Source organism: Marmota flaviventris, chromosome 13, assembly GCF_047511675.1.
Source record: "Marmota flaviventris isolate mMarFla1 chromosome 13, mMarFla1.hap1, whole genome shotgun sequence".
Classification (NCBI taxonomy): Eukaryota; Metazoa; Chordata; class Mammalia; order Rodentia; family Sciuridae; genus Marmota; species Marmota flaviventris.
The window spans coordinates 86,723,041-86,749,649 of NC_092510.1; the positions used below are offsets into that span (position 1 = coordinate 86,723,041).

Consider the following 26,609-nt stretch of genomic DNA (forward strand, 5'->3'; position numbering starts at 1 on the left):
AAAACAAGAAGGAAGGTAACCAGCTGTTAGAGGGGGAAATAAGGCAGATAAAGGAGCGGGGAGAGAAATTAATTGCCAACCAGGAGGAGTTGGACTGTATTTTTCAAAGGTGGGGGGAGTGGAGCACACACCTTGAGGAGGAAAGCGAGAAAGAAAAGAAAAAAGCAAGTGGAAGGGGGGGCTCGCCCAAGAAGGGTGAACAAGAAGAAAGTCGAGGCGCGGAGGCTCCCAAAGCTGGCAGCTCCGGGCGGCGGTGCAGGGGCGAAGGGGGGGCGGGGGGGACCGTCGGACATGCGGCTCTGGAGTTGGGTGCTGCGCCTGGGGCTGCTGAGCGCCGCGCTGGGCTGCGGGCTGGCCGAGCGCCCCCGCCGGGCCCGGAGAGACCCGCGGGCCGGCCGCCCCCCGCGCCCCGCCGCCGGCCCGGCCACCTGCGCCACCCGGGCGGCCCGCGGCCGCCGCGCCTCGCCGCCGCCGCCGCCGCCGCCGCCGCCGGGCGGTGCCTGGGAAGCCGTGCGCGTCCCCCGGCGGCGGCAGCAGCGGGAGGCGAGGGGCGCCGCCGAGGAGCCGAGCCCGCCGAGCCGGGCGCTCTATTTCAGCGGGCGCGGCGAGCAGCTGCGCCTCCGGGCCGACCTGGAGCTGCCCCGGGACGCGTTCACGCTGCAAGTGTGGCTGCGAGCGGAGGGGGGCCAGAGGTCCCCGGCGGTGATCACAGGTAGGCGAGGGCGCCCAGACGGGCGCCGCACCGTCCCCGTGGCCCTGGAAGCGCGCGGGTGCCTGGACGCGGGTGGCGGGCGGGTCGGGGGCTTGCGGGTGTGTCTGTGGGGCAGCCACCTCGGGAGCCTCACTTTGTCCCATCTGAGGAATGGGCACACGGGGAAGGTGTCGCTGCCTGCCCCCCAGCCACCGCGAGCAGAGTGGGGAGCGTTCCAGGCGGCTGGAGACCCTGAGTCGGAGAGGGCTAGTCCCCGGGGAGCCTAGCGCACGGAAGCAGTTCTCTGCATTGTCAGACGGACTCTGTCTGGGTTGGAGAGGGAGGGGAGGATGACCCAATTGGGTTGCATGTAAAAGGAAGCTAGGGGACCGTTGATTTCTCTGACTTTTTGGTGGAAGTAGCCCCCTGGATTGGCCCCTTCACCCTGGAAGCTGGCAGGGACGATGTTGTTGTGATCACCAGACTTAGAAGTCCTCGAAGTGCCCCAAAGTCGCTCTGTTTGAAACCTGCCTCTGGGATCCACCTCCCTTGTCCCCCAAGTCCCCCAACACACACCGCAGCCCCACGCACTGTCCTCCCATATCTTTGCTTTTAAAGCCCGTTGCCTGTCACTCGGAATTGGGGAGAGACCTTCCTAACACACACCCCGCCAGCTTTCTCCAGACCCCGCTGCGAAATGGGGCGCTTTTCTCATTTGGGACTTTTATGAGCCCGTAATGAATTTGAGTTCTCCCTCCTTACCCTCCCTCTCTCTCCCCTACGCAGCAAAGCCCATAGTGAAACCGGACACTTAGCGAGGGTTGCAAACCTTAGAAATGCGCCAACATTCATTTTTCCCCCTCTAAATGAATCTGTGGAAATGCCTTTAATAAAACCGGGGGGTGGAGGGGGCGGCGCTGGAGGAGAGAATGAAAGTTTTGCTTCTTCTGTCTGGGAGATTCCCTTTCTGTACACTCTTGCCATGTCCTGGGACGTCTTAAAGTGAGAGTAGGGGTTCCCCCTTCGCTGCAAGCCAGCAAACGTGTGGAGGCGTTTTGCGATCCCACCCCCTTACACACACTTTCTTAGAAGGGAAAGCTTAAGCGAGAGCTCTTTGGACAGTCAGCTTCTTTCTCTCCTTGGCTTGGACTTTTTCTGACAATGTGCTGACGATCCTATTTCCATGAAGTCCACTTCAGGGAACCCAAACTCTGCTGCTGTACCAAAAAGATGTCCCCTCAAAGCCCGTACTTTCCAGCTACCAAAGGAGAGCAAGAACGACTCCCCCAACACACACAACTGACGTCATCGTCATCGCTTGCTATTTTCCCTTTTTTCCCGGGAAAGGAGAAGGAAACCGGGCTCAGTCGCTTTTAGCTCTCCTAGTCAACCAGAGCAGGATATAATATGGAACAGAAGAGACAGTATTCAAAATAATAATGACGACAGTGATAATTCAAGGATGTGGTGTGTACTTCTCCTTTTTTATGCATATGAAAAGCAGTCTGCTGCTTGGAGGTGATTTAAAAAACAACAACAACAACAAAAAAAATAGACCTGGTTTTTCTGAGCCTTTACCTGTCCTAGAAGGTGATTTGGAGCATTTCCCCTCTGAAGAGGAGAACCCAGAATTATTTAGGTATCATAAGTGAAGGGGTATATGTGTTTGTGTGTATGTGTGTGTGTACACACACACATACACACACACACACACACACCTGGGATTCCACGGGAGATTGCTTTATGTGTCTATAACTCAGACAAGGGTCTCTTCACATGCGTACTCTTGATACTCATTCACTCTTTTCACACAAAGATTGTTGCAGTAAAATACTTTAATTGGATGGAGGATGTTAAGCTATTATTGCTTGTATAAAATGCCTGGTCCATTTTATGTGTGGAAATAACATTCCTCTCAAAACGGAAAAAAAAAAAAAAAAAAAAAAAAAAAAAAGGCACTGCTGTTGTATAGCCCCAGAAAGCCAGGAGCTTTTCTCTGGAGGATTCTGGTGGATTTTTTTTTCCCTCCCCTACTTGAGTCTGAGCCAGATTTGGCGGTGTGTAAACACCTGGCCCAGAGCCAGAAAAGACTCCTTCTGCAGTATCCTCTACACGGTACAGACTGTTGGAGGAAAAAGAACCTGCTTCTCCTTGAATTAAAAAGCAAACAGAAGTGCTTTTCCAGCTCCCTCCTGGTTGTATGCTGGGGCTGGGAGAGGCTGGACACTCAGGTGGGTGCAGGAAGTCCATCCTTGAGCAGGGACCTCAGGTGCCCAGTTGGCTGCCTGACCTCTGCTGGCTTTCTCTGGCTGGGCGTCACCACTTTCACAGGAATCCCTGGTCACCTATCTTGAGAGCAGTCATCGCTCAGCAGGGACTACACTGCTATTTCGGGCAGAGGGCTGCTTGCTGACTTGCTGTCAGGCCAAGCTGCCTTACATCACTCTTTGCTGCAGGATTCAATTGGGTTTCATAAAGGTCTAATTTTACGGTGCTGTTAACCAGGTCTGTCGTCTGCCAGGGGCAGCCCTTGCCACTCCCGGTAGGCTGGGGGTGCTCCCTGATCTGCTGGCCTGGGATGCTATTTCCGCCCAGGTTCAAACTTCAGGGACACCAGTTCAGGCCCTCTTCTGAGAGGCAGGGGAAACAGTGAAGGAGCAGTTTGCTTCTGAGGCTTGGAAAACATGCCTTTCATTTTTCTAAAAGGGAAGGAGAGGGGGAAAAAATATATATATATGAAGGTTTATGCAGGTAAAAACAAAGACAAAGTTAGAAAGTGCCTGCTTGCATGCTCTGGGGACCCACTAATGATGAATAGTCTTTAGGATTGAAGAATTCTTTAAGGCTTCTGTGAGAAGGGTCCTCAGAGATTACCCAAGCTAGTCAGTCACCCTTTATGCCAGATAGGGAGAGACACAGAGAGGGACCAGGTGGGTGCTGGCTGGCACAGCTAGCTCCTCAGTAGCTTCTTCAGTGACTTTCAGCCTTGCCCCCTACATGCTGAGAGTACATAGCTCATAAACATCATCTCCTCTCACCCCACACAGACCCACCACCCAGATGCAGCCTTCAGCTTTCCTGCTGGCACAGTGGGCTCCCTTTCAAGTTGGCCTGGGCTTGGGGCTTGTTTCTGACACATCCCTTTGCTTTTGTATCACACGGTGCAGGATCCAGACCCCTGCCCCTCATCCCCATCTGCGCCCCCCACACATACACCTCTCCAGTCTGAAAGAAAGAGAAAGAAAACAATAGACTCAATTTGCTCCGTGGAGCAGAGGCCCTGAGCAGCAGTTAATCTTGTTAAAGTTTCTCCTAACCTGTTAGATAAGTGAAATGTGGACCCCACAAGTGTTGCCCGCCTCCCAGCCCCAGTCCCACTCCCCTTCCCTGGAATTCCTACTCAGAAGGAGAAAGGGATTTCCCTACCTCCCACCCAGCACCTTGGCTCGCCTTTTCTCTTGTTAGAACTGTTGGAATGGATTAAGTTTGCTGGTTTCCCTCCAGAGTCTTCATCCCTCCCATCTGTAGCCCCTGCTTTATACTTCTCACTCTACCTCTCAAAAAGAGTTGCACCAGGTTTTATGAACTTCATCTATTAACATGGCTCTCCCTTAACATCTGTGATCCTACCTGGTATCTAGAATACCGCAGTGGTTAGAACTCAGTTTCAGCAGGCAGATCACCTACAGGGGAATCCACCCTTGCCCTGGACTAGTTGTGTGACCTTGGGCAAGCCAGCTGACTGTTCGGGGCTTCAGCCTCCTCATCCACAGAGTAAAGGTGGGGTAGGCACTTATCACCTAGGGCAGAATGAACTTGAAGTGAGCTTGTGCGTGGAAAGTGCTTAGAATCAGACTTGGCATGAAGAAAGTGCTTGACAGATTTCATTCTTATTAGTAGATGTGATTTTTCAAATATTTCAGTCCTGGCGTTTTTACAGGCAAGAAGGAAACCTCCTCTCTTGGGTGCCTGCAGGGTGGCAGACTCTGCTGGGGGCATGGCCTTCTGCCAGAGCCTTTCACCCTCAGGACCACCCTGGGAGATGGACATCATTGCCCCTTCTTTATAAAAGAGGAGTTTGCATCTCAGAGAGTTGGAGTGACTTGGATGAAAGTCCCACAGGTCTTCTAATGGGCAGGGCCCACATGTGAACTCAAGTTCCAAGTGCTTGCTTCCTGTGTCAGCAGAGAAGGGACTTGAGTACCCTTCCTTAACCCGGCTGCAGAACATTTCCATTCCATTTGGCATCTCTGTGCTGACGGCATATCTATAGATTAAAGAGGATGAGAAATAGGAATAAGTCTCACTTGAAAATTTTGAGTTGACTTAACGTATCTGTTTTTCTTTTCACATCAAATAATCTGATGGACCAGGCTTGGAATTTCTCTTTCCATTCTTGCTGGGTGATCCAGTTGTCATTTCATCTCTTTTTAGCTTGGTTTCCTCCTCTGTAACATGGGCATAATGATTTCAGCATCTTTCAATGAGAAATATGCAGAGAGCACCTCACATTGTCCCAGCTTGTATTAGGGATTCAGTCAGGGTGGCTGGATCTTGTTTATAACCACATCCCTCTCTCCCAGTTAGTCAATTTGGTCTTGTGGAAGAAGGACTCATTTGTGCATTTTTAGGGCTTCTCTTCTTGAGTTACTGAGGAGTCTTTCGAGAGTAGACACTGGAACGTGGAGAGCAGTTAGACTCCTTCAGATCTGTTCTTTTCACTGTGATCCCTTCCTTTTCCTGATGGAGATAACCTCTTGCTAGTAAGAGCCAAAGAAGGCCCAGAACCACTGAGTCCTGTATCTGGGGAAATCAGTGCCACTGAAGGAGAGCATGTAGCACCGGGAACCAAAGACAGACAGAAGCCACAGATCTACAGTCACATGCTTCCTTTTCCTTCCCCAGGTGTTCTCCAAACTCTCATTTTCTCCTGTACTGCCATTCAGTGGGCATATGGGGGTGATGGAGACTGTAGAACCTAGGGAAGAACCTTCCATTGCCCCCTGCACAGAGGCAGGCCACCTTGAGGTCCAGAGGCAGGGAACTCAGGAGTGTGGGGGGAATCACCAGCCCAGGCCTAGACCTGGCAGTTATCTTGATCAAGCAGCTCACTGCAAGGGGGAAGCTGAGGACCAGGACATGGAGCATGAACAGTATTCACAGACCACCCCTCTTAAAGGGGCTTAGGAGATCTTTTGATCCATTAGATACCATTCCTGGCTGCAATTAAAGTCAACAGCTTTTAAAAGCATCTCTCAGCCCAGGCTACCCTCCAGGGATCCTGATGTCATGGCCTAGGATTGACCTGGGAACTGGTGTTTCTCAAAGCTTTCTCCAGTTATGTGGGAGTATTATCATTGAGGAGAATCACAAATCTAGTCTGATGTGCCCTGGTTGTGCAGGTGGAGAAAGTGAGAATCAAAGGGGAGGTGACATCACCTGTTCACTGAGCTGGTTACTGACTGAGACTTCAGAGAAATCCAGCCATCCCAGCTCTGAGTTGTCCAACGAGAAAGGACTCTTCTTCCATCCTGAGTCCCCCTTGCTCACCCCAAAGTGTGGGTGCTGTGGGCCCTGACAGCCCATGCCTTCTCCTTCCAGTACTTTCTTGAAAGCATGAATTCCTCTGCCAGTGGGCCACACACTGAGTTCCTTGCACCTGATTTCAAGTGAAGCCCAGGGGTTTAAAAAGGGAAGCTCAGCTCGGAGGCATTTACCACTTTGCCCTGAGCTGGTCCTGTGAGAAGGCGTGTGTCCTATTATCTAAAATCCCCTCAACTTGGGGTCACTCTGAAGCCAGTTCTGCCTTCAGGAGTCTCAGATAAGGAAGAGAGAAGATCCCAGGACCCTAGGTAGGACTCATGAAGGCAGAATCCCTCCAGTGTGCCCCTGGTCATCGGCAGCTTCTCTAGGAGGTAGTTCCCTCTCCCTCCCTGTCTTCCTCTTACTGCATTGAGAACTCGGCTTCATACCTTGATGCAGTTTCTGGAAAAGTTCAACTGAGATCCTGACGTCAGTAACTCAGAACTGATTTGAAAGGTTTGGCCTCTTGGGTGGTTTGAAGAGCTGAAACTGAGGATCAGAAGGTCAGAGTTCAGGTCCTGGCTTGATGTCCTCTGAGCTGTGTGACCTGAGGCCTTGGGGAGAGGTTTTCAGGTGTGGTTCTTTTCCCAGGGACCAGGTGTGACCATGGCAGGGAAAGCTCTCAGCTGAGATCAGAAACCCATGCACATGTCAGCACAGTGAGGAGGAGCCAGAAGGTGAGATGTGAGGGAGTTGCGCTGTCAAGGTCATTCCTAGACAGGTGCCTTTATTATCATGGTTCGCACTGGGGATGATAAATAGCGATCGAGTTAGCAAACCTTCTCTTGCCTGTGACCTCACTGGAGTCCTTTGATGTTGGCACTTTACAAGTCCGCCGAACCCTGCCACTTACTGCTGTATGACCTTGACAACTTACTGCTCCTGCCTGGGCCCCAGGGTTTTCAGGCTGCAAAAGGAAAGGTAGGGAAAGAACAGGAACTTTTACACTGTGCCCCCACAATCTCAGGGAAGGGGAGAGGCTAGAGAGCCAGCCTCCACCTCCCCCACTTTCCCTTCACTTCATTCTGCTTAAATTGTCATTCTTTAAAATTACCTTTGGAAGAAACATTCTTCTGTTCAAGGAGTTTGAAGGAGCAGGGGCTGAGCTTAGGGAGTTGTTCATCTTGATGGCTGTGATTATCATGTTGTTTTAAAAGATTCTAACTTGTTATAAATGCTTATCAAAGTATTAATGGGTTAAATATATCTATTTTTTTTCAAAAAGCTTCAGAAAAAAAAAAAAAAAACAAATAAAAACAAAGGAGTTTAGGGGTAAGAGTGAGGAAGGTGAAAGAATGATTGGCAAACTGACTATATTCCTTAAAGCCAGGTTATGGAGACTTGGGACTTTCATACATTTTTGTCTGTGCTTTTTTTTTTTTTTTTGGCATATGATGAAAGATAGTCATGATAAAAAAATTACAAAAATTAAAAGTACCCGAGAGCCACAAGAGGAGGTGACATCTTAGATCACTGCAGGTTTGTGAGCTGATGTGTTTGCAGATTCAGAGATTGAAGCTTGGTGAGGGTCAGGGACTTCCGCAAGGTCACACAAAGATTCACTGAAAGTCATACAGTCCAGGCTCCACACACTGGGAGCCCCTCCCATCCTGTACACCTGCAGATGGGTTAACCTGTCCATCCTCAGAGAGCTGGAGGGAAGAAAAGTAAAGAGGGAGGCTTAGGAGGGCCAGGCAGAAGGGGCCAGCATAGGTTTACTGGGTAACAAGCTTTTGAGTGACAGAATCCTTTGCCTATGGCATTGCCCTATATATTGTGAAACATGTAGCATCCTCAGCCCTGCCTGTAAGAATCCCAGTAAGATCTTCTGGTCCTTGTGAAAGTCCAAGATGTTCTGTAACAATATCAACAATAACAACACACACACATACACACACACACTTTCTCACACATACTCCTGGTTTTCATTTCTCTTCATTTCCAACTATTCAGGGAAGCTTCTAGAGCCTTTGACAGCTGTCTAGAGCCCTGGGGGGAGGAATTGCAGAAGCACATGTTTATTGGGGAACTGTTTTGTGGTATTTGATCATAGAATTCAGGAGTCAGACTGCCTGGGTTTGATTTCCTGACTGTTGCACCTGCTGGTGGCACAACCTTGAGCAAGTTATTTAATATCTCCAGGCTCTACTTTTCCCATCTGTAAAGTGCGGATGATACTGGTTCCTATTTCATGAGGTTGTTTTGAAGATTAACTGGGCCTCCATGTGGAAAATGCTTAGTAATGGAATCTAGAGCATGGAGTAACTCAGCAAATGTTAACTCACATTGGTACTATGTGTGTCTGACCCTTACCACACATAGTTTCTAATTCTCTGTAACTCTAGGAATTAAACATGCTTATCTCTTTAGGCAAAGCCAGGAATTACTTTTCCTTCCTTTTCTACTCAGGTAAGATTTATTAGTATCTTAATGTTAAAAAAATTAAATTAAAATGAGAGGCAAACACAGTATATAGATTAATGTTTTGTTTTCCAAAAGCAATGTGTGTACTCATAAAAGAAAAATGTAAGAAATAGATAAAAACAAGGGACAATTAAATTTGTTTATTCCCTGTACAAGTATTCAACAGTTTTTTTTTTAAATTTCCTGCTTTTTGCTTGATATAGTTTTAGGCTTTAAAAACTCTTTTTATCCTAAGGGGGTTTATATTCTAGGCAAGGGATTGGTGTGGGAGTTGGAAACACTATAAACAAGTACACCTGTATATCACATAACGTCAGGTGAATGTTTATGCAGCAAAATAAAATCCTATCTAGGGACTGTTTGATAGAAGGACTCAGAAGGAGTAAGGTTTGAATACGGGGGTCAGGAAGGTTGTCCTGAGAGGTAGCCTTGGGGAACAGATGTAAGAGCAGACTCAGAGCTATCTCAAGACAGAGCAGTGCTCTATACACTAGGAGACATCCGTTCTAGACCCAGCCCTTCATTACATTAGTGTAACTTAGGGCAAGTCACTTTCCCTCTCTGAGCCAATTTTCCTCATCTGAAAAATGGGAGTGTTTTCAGTTTATCTGCCTGGGTACTAAATACTCTTCTAGTAGATGCCTTTTAAGGTTCTGTAATCCTGATCAGCATGGTCCAAAGACAAAATTGTGAAATCAGCAACCAACGCATTCTTCTTCCTTTTGGGCACATTTTCCTCCACTAGGTGGTGTCTGTGCCTGTCACCCTCAGGGGCAAAGTGCCCGCAGATGAATGTTGGCCCCCATGCCAACTCTCATCCCAGAAAGACCTGGTTCTCTAAGGTCTCGTCGACTGGCCACACTTCAAATGTTACTTAGTCTTAGGAAGCAAAATCCCTGTAAGACCAAAGAAACTGTGCGAGAGTCAGATGCACTCGTTTAAGCCACGTGTATCATAGATGTGGAACTGAGGGTTGGTGAGGAAAGGGCTTGCAGAGTGACTATCAGTGTCCATCAGTGACCAATCTGGGTGAGACTCTTTGTCTTCTAAACCCTAGGCCAGGGCACAGTCTGCTGCTCCCCTATTTATTTCTGAGTTCTTTCCATCAATTAATTACCATGTCTCTGCTGAGGTATACCATTTATCTCCAAACTCTGCTGAACTGAAGATTCATAGATCCAGCTGTCCCCTGGGAATATCTACATGCCCTCCAAACTCAACACGTTTGAGTTGAATTGAATCATCTTTCTTACAAAATTCCTTGTGTCCTTACCTTGGCTGGTGTTGCCAATTTTAGAATGTTGTCCTCAGTATTTACTCAGCTCTCAAACCCCATCCATTCTTTCTGAACATTTTGTTAACTGAGTCGTTTCCTTCCTTTCTGTGATTAATTCCCTGGTATGGTGATGTCGACATCTCTGAGCCTCAGCCCCTCTACCCACTTCAATTTAGCCTTCAACACTGGACAGCCAGATTGTTCTAAAATGCAAATCTGACTCTTCTACTCCTAGATAAAGACTCTTCAGTGACATATGAATTATTTGAAATTCTCCCAAATACATAAGGCTTTTTTATTGTCACTTACTTGGCTCATCTTCCTCCGGTATTCCCGTGTACCATTTAAAGAATACTTAAGCCTGTACAGGATTCTGCTCACGTTTCTTCTCTTCTGGGAATCCCTCCCTGACCCTCCCAAAGTATAACTGATTTCCCCACCTCTCTTATCCATCTGTCTTATTATACTTTCTACATTCTTATATCAAAACACCTGGAATTCTTTATCACATTTAATTCTTTATCACATTTAATTTAATTGAGTTCTCCATCTCAACTTCTCCAGTGCTTAGCACAGTGCCTGGCATATAAAAGAGCTATATGTGTTTTTGTTTAATGCATGGATGAATGGCTAAGAGAACCAGCTGAATATCTAATGATTCTGGGAGAAAGAGTCCAGGAACCCCAGGCATGTTGCATTACGTAACCAAAGCACATGACCTATTGCGTGTGCCACAGTCAGAAACATTACACAGTGGTTAATTCCATTTCCCCTTGAGCAAAGAAGTCAGAAGGGAATAGAAATCTGGTCTTACAAAACAGAGGGAGGAGGGGAGCAGTGTATTTAAGGGCCTCCTCAGCTCACATTGTGGCCTTTCTAATCCAAGCCACATTTTGGCCTCGGTCTTCCCCTCTCAGACCCTGGTCTCTTTTGCAAAGCATTTATTTTTTGTCTGCACTGCAGCACCTAATCCTAAATCTGCTCGGATTTCCCCACTCCCCTTTATCACTACCTCACTGGGCCTCTAGTGTCCTGGCACTGGTATCTGCTGCTTGGGTTTTCATCCACTTCCCTCCTTCCTGATGGGGGCCTTTCTGTCTTGATCTTGTGAGACTTTTTGGACTGGAAAAAAATCCTCTGTTCACTGTTTTTATACCCTTGGGGGAGAATACACATTTGCAGCAGTAATGACAGTAATAAAAGCACTAGCTTATAATGAACACTTACTATGTGCTGGTACTGTACAGAGGGCTGCACTTTATACCCTCTGAAGTTGAGTTAGAAAGTCCCATGACTTTACTAAAGGACCCATAGTGAACAGGTGGTGGAACTAGAATTCAAATCCAGACCAGTTGAACTTTATCTCTGTCTGTTCCCAGGGCTTGCCATGTTGCTTGGATAACCCAGTAAGTGTCCCATGATAGGGTGAAATACAGGAAAGAAAATGTGAATGAATGAAGGAATCTGAACAATAGTGCCCCTAGTGGCTAAATGCACATATTTTAAAAGAGCGTTTATCCAGTGAACAAAAGAAGCAAGAAGAAAGGAAGAGAAGGATGGAGGAAGGGGAGGGTAAAGGGAGAAAAAATTCAAATGCATATCATAAGACTGTAAAATGATTGACCAAGAAATCTCTATTTTGTGCACTGTGCATTTTATTTGCAGGTGACTTTTGAACAGAAAGAACATTTACATCCACCAGAGCATCCCCCACCTTTAGGTAGTCTACTGGGGGAAATAGCTTATTTCAAAGATGCTGTGTCTGCCAGAAAGTTTTTTTTGGGGTTCCTCTTTAGAGACTCAGAGCCTGAGGCATGTTACCCCAAATGTGCTCAGTGGAGGCACACTGTCTTCCTCTGACATTATGAGGCAAATCTGGGACGTATGTTGGGGGCCAGGCTGCATGAACTATGGAATTCTGAGTGGAAGACTGACTTTGGAATGTCAGGGCTGCTTTGTGATGTGGCTGTCACTGGAGCCCATCAGACCCTGGCAAAGCCTCTGGTGAGCTCCCAGGACAACTCCTTTACTAAGCAGCTCCACTTAACTGGTTAGATCTGAGTTGCTAAAGCAAACACAAATAGTATCTTTCTCACTCCTTTCCCAGATTCTAGATCTGAAGTGACAGAAGCAGCTTCATCAAATCTGCCCAGTTTACCAATGGGGAAACCGAGGTCCAAGCAAGTTAAATTTGCTTGCTAAGTAAGCTGAGTTTACTTGAGTCAGGTTAAGCGGCAAATTTGCAGCAAAATTGAAACTGGAATTCAAGTCTCTTGATTCCTAAATTACTCTTTTCCTTTGTGATGTGGGATGGTTATGGGTTGACATTAGTGAGCTTTTTAGAAACGGTGTGGCTGTTCAATAACTTAAACATTTCTTAGGTGTCAAACCTCTGTCTTAGACATCCTGTGAGGTTCAGTTGGAGATAGAATGTTATTAGGAATGGAAAATCTCCCCCCCTTCCTCCCTTCCTCCCTTTCTTCCTTCCCTTTCCATCCATTCATTTATTTATTTCATTGGTTTTGAGGCATCTTTTTATATCAAACTGAGCTAAGAAATGGGGATTAAAAAAGAAGAACAAGGCACAGTTCCCTCCCTTGAGGAGCACCAGTTGTGGGGGCGGAAGCAGCCTGGTAAACAGATATATGACATCATGGAACAGCTATAACTAAGCAATTAATAGAGTCCTGGGGAAGCTCAGGGAGAAGCACTGCATTGTGGAATACCCATCCTTATCGTGGGGACTGGAAAGTTCTCTGTAATTTCAAAGGCATGAGAAGTCTCATCCACTTAAAAGGATCACAGGATTTGTTCATGTACTAGGTGTAATGGATATGTTTGCAGGTGTAGGACCTGCCTTGTATGTCATTTTAAACATAGAACCATAAACAAATGAGAGCACTTCTTTATCCTTGCCTCTGCTGTGGACATTGACCCACAGTAGCTTTTAGAAATATGGTGTTAGGAAGTATTTGGACCATTTAATCCATTGTCATATGAACCAAGTCCAGACAGCCCCTTATATTCCTCCCATAAAGCATTTACTGCACTCTTTTATGGTTGCCTTCAGACCCATCTGTCACTCCGACTTGTCTCTGAGCTCCTTAGAGCAGTGGTTGTAGCTGAGTAAGAGGCACACAGTTGTAATCCCATCAACTTGGGAGGCTGAGGCAGGAGGGTCACACATTTGAGGCCAGCCTAGGCAACTTGATGAGACCTGGTCTCCAAACAAAAAATAAAAAGGGCTGGGGTGTCATTCAATGGTAGAGTACCCCTGGGTTCAATCCCCAGTACCGAGAGAGAGAGAGAGAGAGAGAGAGAGAGAGATATCATTTCTGTCTTCTTCTCTGCATAATTTAATTAAGCACAGTCCTAGCCACATCAATAGATGTGAGTAAGCATTTTTATATGAGTGAAATGATTTGGAGATGACTCTAAATAAGGAGAAAGACAGGGTGACTGAAATAGGGTGTGTGAAGGAAAATAATTGATAGTGTGGACCTTAGGAAGGACCACACATAGAGGGAAGATACATTGTGAATGGCTTTGGCTGTTAGCTGTGGCCCTGGCCTCTCTGAGCACTATCTGCTAGCTGTAGGACTCTTCCCCTCCACTCTCCCTCAGATTTTCCCACCCCATCCCTGGAGAGGATTACTGAGGTCCCAGGTGTAACTGTACAAGATAAGGGGATATGCCCCTGCATCTTCAGCGACCCCTGCCTGTGTCCCAGCAACTTCTCCTCATCTGAGAGTAGGATGATGGTGTCTTCCATGCTCAGTGGCACCTGCCCAGAGCTAGGCACCCTGCAGGGTCTAACAAATATTTTTGAGTAGACACCTAAGTGGATAAATAAACATTTACAGGTTGCCTCGTCCAGACTGCTCAGCTCACAGTTGGGGAATCTGAAGACAAAAATCATCCCAAGTTTCACCCCAAGTTAGGTACTGGAGTGAAGGACTGGTGTAGTTTCCCTGACCATTTCTTCTACCTACCATTATGTTCTGGGGTTCAAACCCTGCTCCCTTGAACTTAAACGCAAAGACTTGAGATCACTGAATCCTATCATTACATAGAATACATCCTTTCCTTTATATCTGGGAAGACTGAAGTCCAAGGAGAGGAAGATATTTGTTCAGGGTCCCACAGTGTGGTAATGACAACACCAAGGTTTCCAAAACAAACCAAGCTCTGCATGTCTCCATAGATGAACAAGTATTTAGTGTGTTCCCAACACTATTAGATGTGGTAGGAAGTAAGACAGTGCAAGTTTCCTTCCCTTGTGGACTTTGTATTCTCATGAAGAGGCGAGAGAGGTGTGTGGGAGGGGGGATAACCCAGTAAACAATGGTGAGAAATTATATCTTGATTGTGAGAAATCCTAGGAAAAATAAAATAGGATGCTATAGAAAATGACTGGGGTAGAGGACCACTGGTTTGAATAGTGAGGCTGCGGCTTCACTGACAGAGGAGAAAGCAAGGCACGTGAAGAGATAAGTGATAGGTGTTAGGGAGAAAGAGTGAGAGATGCTAGTGAACAGACCAGGGACCAGGCCAGTTCCACATGTGGAAGTATCAAGTGTGCAAGTGTGCATGTGTGTCTGACCTCAAAACAGCCCAAATCATGGGATCCGAATTTTAATCCAAGTGTGTGAGGAAGTTCTCAGAGGGCTCCAACCAATGGAATTGCAATATCTGGTGCACCATTTGCAAAGATCACTCTGACCACTATCTGGAGAAAGGATTCCACAAAGCCAGGTGGGGAATCTCAATTACAGCATTATCATATGTGAGTTGATTGCTGATATCATTATTTTTGTTATCATTTTTTATTTTGATTAATATCATTAGCATTTATTTTCTAATACCCAGTGCCAACTAAAACACCTGAATAGCATTCCTATTTTAGATCAACAGAGGACCAGGGGATTCTTGCCCCTGTTGAGAAGAGGTTTGCGGATCTCATGACATTTTTTTGTAAAAAGTTGAGGTCATACACATTTTTCTGGAGTCCACAGTTTTCACAAGTTTTTTTTTTTTTTTTTTTTCCAAGGGACCTATGGTTTCCAAAGAGTGACTTAAATGCTGAAAAACAGGGGGCATATCAGGTCATTTCCTGAAGCTTGTTCCCAGCTCTCAAATCTGAACACTGTCGGGGATCTGTGAAAATAAGAATGTTGATGTTGAGCTGTCATATTGGACTGAGGAATTGCACTTTCCTTCATCTGTACCCTTGATGGAGTAAATAGAATTCAGAGCTTTTTTTCCCTCAAAGGAGGAATTAGTTTATTCCTTAGAAATATAATCTACAACTTTGTTTATTCAAACTCTGGTCTCTGTATTTCTGTGAGATTTTAAATAAGCAAGTTCACTTCTAATGTGGCCTGAAATGGTCTAGCCTGTAATTGTTCCCTGTGGACTTTTCTCGTTAATCCATGAATCCAACCATCCATAACTCACCAACTCTCCCTCCCTCCCTTCCTTCCTTCCTTCCTTCCTTCCTTCCTTCCTTCCTTCCTTCCTTCTTTTCTTCCCTCCTTCCTTTCCTCCCTCCCTTCCCATCCATTTCTCCCTCCTTCCTCTTTTCCTTCCATCCATGTATTCATCTATTTACTAGGTTTGTGCTAGAGTTGAGGCAAGAGTTAGGAGACTCCCAATTCTAGATTTTATGATACTGTGAGTCCTTTAAAAAAATTTCCCTGAAACATTCCATTGAATCCTACACTTCTACAGAGTATAGTTTGAAAACCACTCACTTCAGAAGTTGAAAACTACTTTGAAAAAAAAAAAAGTGTTCTGCCTGCACAGTTATATAATTATAAGTATTCCCTGTGGTGCTCTGAGTCTCAATCTAGACTACCAGAGGGTCCTTTACCAACACTAACATTTTAGATCAATAACCACTTCTACCCTAGGTCAGCAGGTGGTGGGAAACCAATAGAGATTGTGAAATGGAGCCCTGCTCTTAGGGAAAGGGCTGGGTTCACAGGTGGGAGCAACGAAGAGAGCTGTCAGTCACTTGGCTCCAGGGCGCTGTCTGTCCACAGCCTCCCAAAGCCCTTGCCCAGGGATGCTGAGCCTTCAGATCCCTGTGTGCCTCTGGATGTAGGATGTGGCAGGAAGCCCTCGTGGTATGGGGTTGTTTCAGTTTCCGAAGCATTTTCGACATGTACCTATCATATTCCCACTCGCCTTGTAAAACAAGCATTTTCATTCAGTACAGTGAGGTCTTTGTATTCTCAACAACAAACACATGGTCTAAGGCTCTCGGACATAACCTGCCTTTTTTCTCTAGCCCCCACCCCACCCCCCACTCCATCTGCCTTTACAAAGCCCAGTGTCAGCAGAAATATCTGTTTACAAACAAGGGCTCCAAGAGAACAGTATCAGTAGCTCAAACAAGCTCTGAAACATGCCCCTGGTTTTGTCCTTGGAATCCTTGTGAATGGCATGTATCGCTGGCAGCAGCTTTACAGAAGGCTTCTGTCTTTCCATCTGTCCTCATATCTGGTTTTCACTGTCTCCTTCCACTTACTCATTAAAGCCAGGAGGAGCCTGGACTAGAAAGGCAGTGGAGGCTGGCCTGCACCTCGTGAGTATCTGAGAGACGGAGCCCAGACAGGGGGAGTTGTTTGCAAACAGTAAAACAAACCCAAACACACCAAGCCTGCAGTACCTTCTGAAGCAGACGCTGGTGGAGGAAGTTGATGTCTATAATAGTCACACAGTGACATGTGGCTCTAGATCATTTTTCTAGGATCCCTAGTGACTGAAGTGATGCTATAGCCACTCTGCTGAAAGTGAGTCTGCTGTAGCTCCCTATTGCTACACATAGTAATAATAAAAGCTACCATATTTAATACGTGATTTTGTCCAGGCACTGTCTTAAATATTCTATATGCCTTCAGTTTAATCCTCCTCCCAGGTGATCCTCTGATGTAGGTATTATTAATATCCCAGTTTTCCAGATGATGAGAGATGAGGTATGTCATGTGAGTTTCCCTAAGTCTGTAGAAAGTAAGTGGTAGAATCAGTTCTCATACTCCAGCCACTCCCCCCAAAACCTCCCCACAGTGGGTTTCAATGCCTGAGCCTCACATTCAACTTACTGTTCAACCTTGTTTCCTACCATAACTTTTCTTAATTTCTCCCGATAGAACCTATTACCCTCAGCATCATGGACATTTTGAAATGAATAGCACCTTGTTGGGGTGGGGGCATTACTGGGCATTTGGGGATATTTAGCAGCACCCCTGGCTTCCACCCACATGCAGCAGCAACCCTCCCCCCAGTTGTGATGAACAGAAATGTCTGCAGACATTGTCAGACATCTGCCACCAGAGGACAAAATCTCCACTGGTTGCCAACCAGTGACTTACCCGAGTTCTTCAGATAAGACAAAATTACTTAATGTTCCTGGAACACATGTTCCCACCTCCAGGCTTCTTCACATTTGGATTCCCCTTGACCATGCAGTGACCTTGGCCTCCTCCTCCTCAGTCTTCTCTGCCCTATAGTCTGTTTCTTCCCCAACCTCTTATACATCTTGAGGGGAAATACTACCTTGTCTGGGTTACTGATTTACTTGCTGTTTTCATAGTTTAAAAATGCCCAACACTTCTAAACTTTTTATTTAGAATCCCCTAAGGAGTCTATAGGAGGTCTTGAGTTAGTTAAAAACTCAATCTGTTCTATGCATTCAGATTGCTATTGGGTTTCCCATGTGTCAGGTTGCAAGCTAAACTCTAAGGGTGTAAACTCCTCACCCTTTAAGGAGTTTATGTGATGGATTAAAGGGCTGCAAGGGGACTTAGGCATCAGCTCTGCGTCCTCTCCCAGTTGAATAAGATGGGGGAACTCAGAGGCAGAAGGTAGATGAAACTGAATCCAGGTCCACTAGAGACCAGGATCAAGGCTGAGAAACCATCCTCCACCTAGCAAAACAGTATCAACCTGACATCCGAACAAGCATAGAAATGCCATTTACCCATCACTTTAAGAGGTCTCTCAAGTCGAGTTATAATTCACCATTTCCAAGGAGATGTCATAAGAATAGAAAATTAACAGCTAGTTCGAAAAAGTCTCTCAGCCCCCTCCAAAATTTGCGTTTATTTCACCTTATTTATTAATACATCTGGATGACTCCAGATCACCAAATGAGCACTTGGTGGGGCATCGTGTGGCATTACTCCTGACTGTCAGCTCTGTCATTCTATGAAGGGGCCACCATATCATCCCTCGCTAATGATCCCCACTTCCCATCAGCTCTCTTCTTCAACACCCACCAAAGATCCCCTGCTGTCTATGGAATAAACCCCAGGTCATTCACAGGTCTTTGCAGCCCTACCTGTTCAATTCCTCTCTGCTCCTCTGTTCAGCCTCGCCTCCCTTAGATGCAAACATCTTCCGTGCCTCCATCTCAACCTGGAGATGATTTCACAGCTCTGCACTCCACCTTCTTCCCAGCTGCTTCTAATCCACCCAAATCCTGTACCTCACCAAGGTGCTGCTCTGTTAAAAGTCACACAGGAAAACTTCCTTGAGACCTTCTCATCAGAATCAAGGGCTCCCTCCACTGAGCCATTTCCTAGTACCTCTGCTACAGAACTTGATTTTTTTAGACTTTATTTATTTATCATTAAAAAGGGCCCTTCCTCCTCCTACAGTCAGTTTCCCCCTGTCTGAGCAGCATAATATAGATGGCAAAAACTTAAACTCTGGATTCTGATGGCCTGGAGTTGAACCCCGACCTCTGTCACTCAAACTTGGGCCGGTTATATGGACTCTGAATCTTGGTTCTTTCATCTGCAAAATGAAGACGATAATAATAATCCCCCCCCCCCCCGCCTGGATCATTGACAGGATTTTCCATGTTAACTCATGCAAAGAGCTTAGGACCCTGCCTGGCACAAAGATGGCATTGCTCTCCCTGTCTCAGAGAGGAACTGGATGGCAGCAGCCCTGCGGGGTGGAGATCTACTTATCTGGCCTGGACCTTTTCTTACCTCCCTTTGCTGTCTTTCTCTGCATAAGGTTCACCTCCTTCTGTTGGTCGTGATGAGGTGATGGCAGGCTCTCCTGAGAGAGGTGCTTTTGTTTCCAGAGCTCGGCCAACATGGTCTGGGGTGCATTTTTACATAACATGCTATGGGCCTGTATCAGGCCTGGGATTGATGTCATTTGACTTGCCCATGGGGGAACCTTCTCCATTTCTCTCTGCTCCTCGGGTTGATTGCAGGTGTCCTCTCCTAATGCCAATTGATAGGTGAGGACTCTTGGTCCAGGAATGGAAGGAGGCTGGCTCAACCTTTAGGCAGAGTTGGCACCATGCCTGAGGTCCAAAGTACTTTCAGGGTCCACAAAATTGGATTAATTTATTTTAACATCAGAATTTAAAATAATAACATAATAATAATGCATATATAATAATGAATCTGGCTTCTCAATTGTATTCGTCTTTATGCCAATGAAATCATTAGGTGTAAGTCTGTATCTCTATCCATACACACACACACACACACACACACACACAGGAAGGGACATCCAAAGACCAAAAAAGAAAATAAAAAAGAATTCTACAGCCCATGAAAGTTATATTGCCATGAGGGATGAAAAGGGATTTGCCTGGAATCCATAGTATGTTAAAGACAAATCAAGGCACAAGTTTTTATATTACCCCCAATTCAGAAATATTTAAATATTTAAATTTGGATATTTAAATATTTGCATTTGCAAGAAAAGCCCTAGAAGTTATTTTGCCATAGTCTCTCTCCTTTGGGGAGATGAGAAAATGAACACCAGAGAGATGGCACAACTTGCCTGGGGTCACATGGCTTCCTAAAGGCAGCTTGCAGCTAAATTGTGTTTTCCTGTTTCTCCTTTTACTATTTTGCACAACTGAATCTACTGGCTACAGGATCCAGCCTCCCAACTCATAGAAGGGAAAAGTGAGGGCCAGGCTAGAAGGGGCTTCCCCCTGTTGCCAGGACATCCACGATTTCCACATCAAGACTTTTATTCCAGTACTGGAAGGATTGATTGAAACCTCAAAATTAACTTAAATCAGGTTTCCTCACAAGCTTTAGGCACATATATCTTTCATTCAGCAAATGCTTGTCGAGTACTTACATCCAAGGTACCAAACAGAAGGTTCTAGATGCAGAGTGGTGGCAGACATGTACTCATTATGCTCATGGACTTGTAGTCTAATTGAGTAGACAGTCATTGGAGAGTGACCTCCAAAATGAATCAAACTGTTAGCAGTGGTAATTGCCATGAAGGGGAAACAAGACCAACAACCAAACACCCCCAAACAGTGTTAAGATCTGAGAAAGACAGGTGAAAAAATAAAAGTGCCTGCCCTCAAAATTACTCATGTGAGTTATGAAGAAACGGCCACATGTTGTATGCCTGGTGCATAAAGATGCATGGGCCAGAGACTGACTACATCTGTGTCAGAGGAAGCAGATGGCAGGGGCCCATCGTGTTTATGTGCTGAAGGTACAGACTCATGTCTTCTAAAGTGATAACACTGATGTTAGTCTTCAAGATTGAAAAAGAGAGAAGACAGAGATAACAGGGAGGCATTTCTACCTGGAGGAAACAGTGTGGCCAAAAGAGAGGGACCCAACCATCATCTGTCTGCACCCTTAAAAACAAGATAAGATTAGTTTCTGAAATGCAAAGTGAAAGTTGGTCTTGACCCTGAGACGATAAAAAAAAAAGATTAGTTTGTCTCTTTGGGGGGAAGAGTGAAAAATGGGATTTTAGGAAGATGAATCTGGTGATGCTTTATAGATTGTGTGGGGGTGGGATAAAAGGACTGGAACATGGGCCAGTCAGGGGATTTCCAATAATGGTGGTGATGTGTTGAGCATCAAATGTATGCTTTCCAGTACATGATATCCCCAACCCTTTGTGGTGGGTAATAGCACATTAATTTTACCAAGTAAGAAAAGAAAGGATCAGACAAGAGTTAGGACTTGACTGTATCTCATACTATATGATAGCAGAGCTAAATTTGAAACTGCGACTCACTCCCCGTCTTGAAAAGCTAAATGAAAAGCTAAGTTCCTGTGGAATTAGGAACCTGTAGATAGAATGCTGTAGCCACAGAACATGTAGATCAATAAGTGTAGTCAATATGTAGTCCATAAGATGTTGAGTACCTACTAAGTGTTTCCATTATTCGAGGCAGTACAGATTACATTCACCCTTGCAAACATCTCTCTCTCTCTCTCTCACACACACACACACACACACACACCACATGCATGTGCATGAACACACACTATTACACACAGGGATAAAACTGGAGTAGTCAAGAAGGTCCAAGTTATGATTAAAGCAAAACTGGGAGGAAGTCATCATGTCAGGAAAGCCTCCTTTCCTTCTCCAGTGATGCAAACGACCATCACTGTCTCAATCTCTGGAATACCAATAGTGTTGGTAGCATTATCCATCAGTGGCTTTGGAGATCTATGCAGAATATCCTTCTGAGCTTATTGGTTACACTTCTCTCTTCTGTTTTCTCCAATTCTCTCCTGGTTGTGGTTGTTTCTGGGTGAATTTGGTCATTCTTATTCTTATACACCCATACTGAAACCCATTTCTTGGGTGCTTATTTTATGCCAGGCACTTTGCTAAATGTTCTGTGAATGCTGTTTTATATCCTCCCAACCAGAGCTGAGCTGACATCATGTCGGAGCCAGGACTTAACAGAGCTATGTTTGCTCCCAAACTGTGCTTTTAATCATCAGACTGTCCATCATGCTTGCACTGAAGCAAACACCCTCACATGCACTCCTATATTCCCTCCTTTATGCATGCATACATACAAGCATTGCATTAACATTAATTAGTGCTTTCCATGTACCAATCATTGTGCATCCTCTAAGGATACCAAATTGTCACTTGCCTTCTGGAACCTCCCTTGCCCTGTGTTCATTCAGCGCAATGATTGTTTTTTTCTTTTTTGTGGTACTGGGAATTGAACCTGGAGTCTTGCATATGCTAGACAAGTGCTTCACCATGAGCCACATTCCCAGCCTCATTCACAGCAATGATCCCACTTGGAAACCCCAATACAGAGAATCACTTTTCTTTCTAAAATGACTTCTTATATGGACAGATGGATGGTGCTGGTTCTGATTGGAATGGATTGCACACACACTGCTCTACAACTTCAAATTCTCTGCCCTTAGATTAATGTAGAGTTATGGTATAAATCTGTTTAGAGCATGAGTGGAAATGGTGAGATTATCACTCAGGGTTATTTCATGAGGCAAGAGGAGGCGGTGCAGAGGGCATCGATATGTGCTGGGTTTGGAGCTAAGGCTCAAATCCTGGCTTTGCCTCTCACAAGCTGTGTGACACTGGCAATTTCACTGCCTCTCTGGAAGCCTCACTTTCCCCATTAGTATGAACAAAATCATCATTTCTATCTTGTCTCCTGTAGAGAGCGTTGAGAGAAGCAAATGAAAGAAAGTTGCTTTGTATATTCCATAATTTCAAAGAAACTTAAGATTCTTCTGTATTATTATAACTAACAATGCATAATCAATATTAGGTAGACTTAAAAATTAACTATGAAAAATAAATATTCAACTAAATAAAAAAATAATTCTTGCTTATAATTTCCATAGAAAACAGTATGTTGGTTAAGTTTTAGCCTTAGGATCAGAGAGCTGGGTCTAATTCTATTCCTGTTCCTACAGTTCAGGTGACCTTTGCCAAATCATATGCTGCTCTCTGAGTCTCAGTTTCCTCACTTGTAAAATGGGACAAAGAAAACTTATTTCATTAAACAGTTGTAATCACTTTAATGAGATGATACATGTAAAGTTCTTGACCTTATACATGGCACATCATGAATGGCGGATATATTTATTTCTCAATAGGTACATGTAGCTATGTCTGGCATTAGAACAAATCAGAGTAGCAATGCTAGGGATAGTATAAGGAGGTGGTATGGTAATAATAGGGCTTCCTAATTGCAAAATACCAGCTCCTATTATATCTATATTGCATCAACAGAAGGACCAGCTCTAGCTAGCACTCAGCGAGATGCACAACTATTAAAGTAGAAAAAAAAACTGGAAATGCTGCTGCCCTCCTCTTCCCCCTGTTTCTTTGTCTTTTTTCTTCATCTCCTCCTCTACGTCCTTTTTTAAGTTGATATGCACCAATTTCATTGACAATGTGTGAAAAAAGAGAGCAGTGAGTGTGTGTCTCGATTTCAGAGAACAGTGACAGAAAGGATAATGTATAACAGCACAGGCGAAGGGGGAAAAAATAGCCCTGATTCTGTAGAAAAAGAACAGACATTTATTATGAATATTAATAAAAAGTGCAGCTACCTTTATCACGGGATATGCAAATGCATGTTTGCTGTCTCTCACTAAATCCTCAAAATGGCACTGGGTGTTAAGTACTTGTTATGTCAGTTTACATATGAGGGAACTATCAAGGAGGTGCAGAGATTCTGCCCCAGGCTACACAGCTAACAAGGAGCAGAACTGGGATTCGAAAAGATCAGTCTGACTCCACAGTACATGTGTTTTAACGCTTGTTATGTTGCCAGTGGCCACGTGCCAAGTTCTGTCATGTTCATTATCTCATTAGCTCCCTCTGCAACCATCAGAGGAAGATGTATTATCCCCATTTTACAGGTGAGAGGACTAATACTAGAAGAGGTGCCCTGACTTCCCAAGTCACATGGCTAGTAAATGACAGAGCCAGCATTTGACCCCAGGTTGGTCCATCTGTAAGACCCTGACCTTTCTATGCCTACACAAACTGCTTACGCACGAGCAAAGGGGGCAGGCTGGAGAGTCAAGAGCCAGAGGGAAACACATGTATACCTGGAATCCCCAGGAGCACTTTGCCACTCCAAATGCACTACGTGAGTCAGTATGTTGATGAAATGCAAGGGTTTGAGGAACCCCTAAGAATACTCTTCTCAAAATCACCTCATATCTGAATAGCTTGAAGTCGTTTGTAAGGAAATATGCATCCCCATTTATCTCCTTTCTCCATCAAAAGAGATCTGTGAAGTGTACAGGCTAGGACTTTCCATCCCCAGAGCACATGCAGGAGAACTGGGGCTCAGAGAGTTGAATTAACCCATTCAAGGTCCCATAGCTACTCAAACAGTTGAGGAGAACCATGTAGTCAGGGAGCTCCCAGATCATGTCCCCAAGCAAGGATGAGAATCCAGGTAGGAGAGCAGATAGAGATAGCATTGCGGATGCTTATTCTGCAGCTCCTTGGCATTGGGAAAGGGAAACCTGGTCCTACCCATGGTCTTCCATGACCAAAGTGGAGGAAACACCTAAGCCAATCTTGACCTTGTGAACGGCTCTGTATGCTTACTTCTGATGCTCTTGCTTCACTGATTCCAGAATAGGATGCCCAGAACTCCAGCCAGTTTGACTCACTTTAAGTCCCCTCCTGCCACCGAGCCTAAGGGGAACCTTTGAGCCAGGATGACCCTAGAGGGTTAGGAATGCTGAGGAAAGGTCCTCAGGTGTACTCTCCAGGGACATCCCAGCCTTCCCCTAAATGGTTGGTGGTACCAAGTCCTTCGGGTCATTTGGGTGATTCTCCCCCTGACTGAACCTTCTGCAAGGACATGGGCATACTTAACCCAAATCTGTCTGTTTTAATCATTCTCCTTTGGACAGATGAAAGCTTTCCATAGTATTGCTCTCTCAAGCATTCCTCTGTGGCTTTGATACCGGCGATTAAATCGAGGAAGGGAAAACAAAACAAAACAAAAAAAGGACCCACTTCAACCTTTAGCTCTTAATTTTTTTTTTAGTCTCTTGAAAGAAACCAGATTGTTGACCTAAATTCCCCCCTTTCATCCCCACATCCTCTCACCTCTGCTTGTATTCTCCTGGCAGATGTCCCACAGCTAGTAGGCATCCTGAAATTGGAGGGCCTGGAGCTGTCTCCCCCACCAGGACCTTACATCTCCCTCAGTGGGAGCCCGGGGTTGGATATCTGAAGGAGCCAGATCTTTAGAGTCCAGAGGCTGACAGAGCAGGGACCTCTATGACCATCTGCTGTGATCTTGCCATCTGATAGGGAAGGGAAAGGAGGAAACTCTGAGGTGGGACCTCTTATCTAGTGACCCACAGCACTGCACCAACAGGCCTGGGAACAACAGCCTTGACTGGGGATGAGGGATATTCTCCTGCAGGAAAGCAGGCTGGGGTCAACTTTGCCTCTAGAGTCAGACAGAGGGCAGGCAGAATCAGATCCAAATCCCCCATTCCCTATGTGGGATACTTGGGGAGAAAGATCACTTAGCCTTTCCACACCTGAGTTTCCTTATCTGCCAAATGAATGCAATAAAGCCCATTTCCCTGGCTTGTTATGAGATCCTAATGGGGTATCTGCACCTTGAGAAACTTACACATGAAGGTTTTCAAAGACTATTATTGTTATCATTTACTTGAAAATACTACTTTTAATAGGGAAGAGTGACTTTGGTAGAGTTTTCTCTCCTCCTGTATTTACTCTCCTAGTGAGCCAAAATAAATTACAGACTGGATATAAATTGCCATCTTTTGCTAATTTTCCTCCTTTGACAGTGATGAAAGAAAATCAAATGTTGTCAGTGCTATTGAGTTTAACCATCTCAGGAAAATAGCATAGGAAAGCCACAGGATGAAGACATGACCAGGGTCTCCCTGAGCTGTGGGGAAACCTAACTAGAAGTCAGGATACATGATTTCCAGCCCTTCCTACTGGGAGTTGCTGTGTGGCTTTGGGCATTGGACCACTCTTCTCTGACCCTCAAGTTTTCTCACCTTTAAATGGCAGCCATGTATGGCACAAGGTCTCTGTGAGGATTACAGGAAGTATCTCAGCCTGGGAAGCAGTAGCTGCAAGTTCAGCACACAGCAGGGGCTCCAAACGCAAATTCACATGGAGACACAGAGCACCCTTCCCCAGGGTGCATGGTGCATGGTGACCACGCCACCAATTTAGGAATCCTCCTAATATACACTTGGCTCCTTTCAAAATAGGAATTGAATACATTGACACACTCCATCATAATGCAGGAATAATTTTCAACTGGGAACAAGTGGACAATGGGATAGATTTTAAGGAAATCCCAGAGAGAATGTAGAAAGCTCATGGAATGTGCTGCCCTAAGGAAGGGGCACAGATGACGTGGCTTAAAGAAGAGAAACTTTATTTTCTTACAGTTCTGGAGACTGGAAGTCTGAGATCCAGGGGTTGGCACGGTTGTTGTCTTCTGAGGTCTCTCTCCTGGGCTTGCAGGTGGCCGTCTTCTCTCTGTGTCCTCACCTGGCTCCCTCTGTACACTTAGGTGCCCTAATTATCCTCTTCTTACAAGAACACTGGTCTTACTGGATTGGGACCCACCTAGTGACTTTACTGCAATGTAATTACCTCTTTAAAGACCCCTTCTCTAAATACAGTCATATTCTGAGCTACAGGGGTTATGACTTCAACCTGTGCATTTTAGGGGGGCACTACTGTTCACATACAGAAGAAAAGAAAGATGGAAGGCAATCAGAGTACGACAGCAATCTCAGGAGGGAAAAAAGGCATTATAAAAACCGGAAGTTGGAAAAAACTTGGGTCAGAAACCATCAAGCA

General features: G+C 45.4%; 1 protein-coding gene across 1 annotated transcript in view; it reads left to right on the plus strand.

Annotated features, from left to right (window-relative positions):
- The first annotated feature begins 291 nt into the window (after positions 1-291).
- The window catches only part of Pappa (pappalysin 1), a 226,936-nt gene continuing 200,618 nt past the window's right edge, over positions 292-26,609 (plus strand). Inside the window, exon 1 of the mRNA XM_027949427.3 lies at positions 292-712. Within this exon, the coding sequence (XP_027805228.2) occupies positions 292-712 (421 nt within the window). The remainder of the gene's footprint in view (positions 713-26,609) is intronic.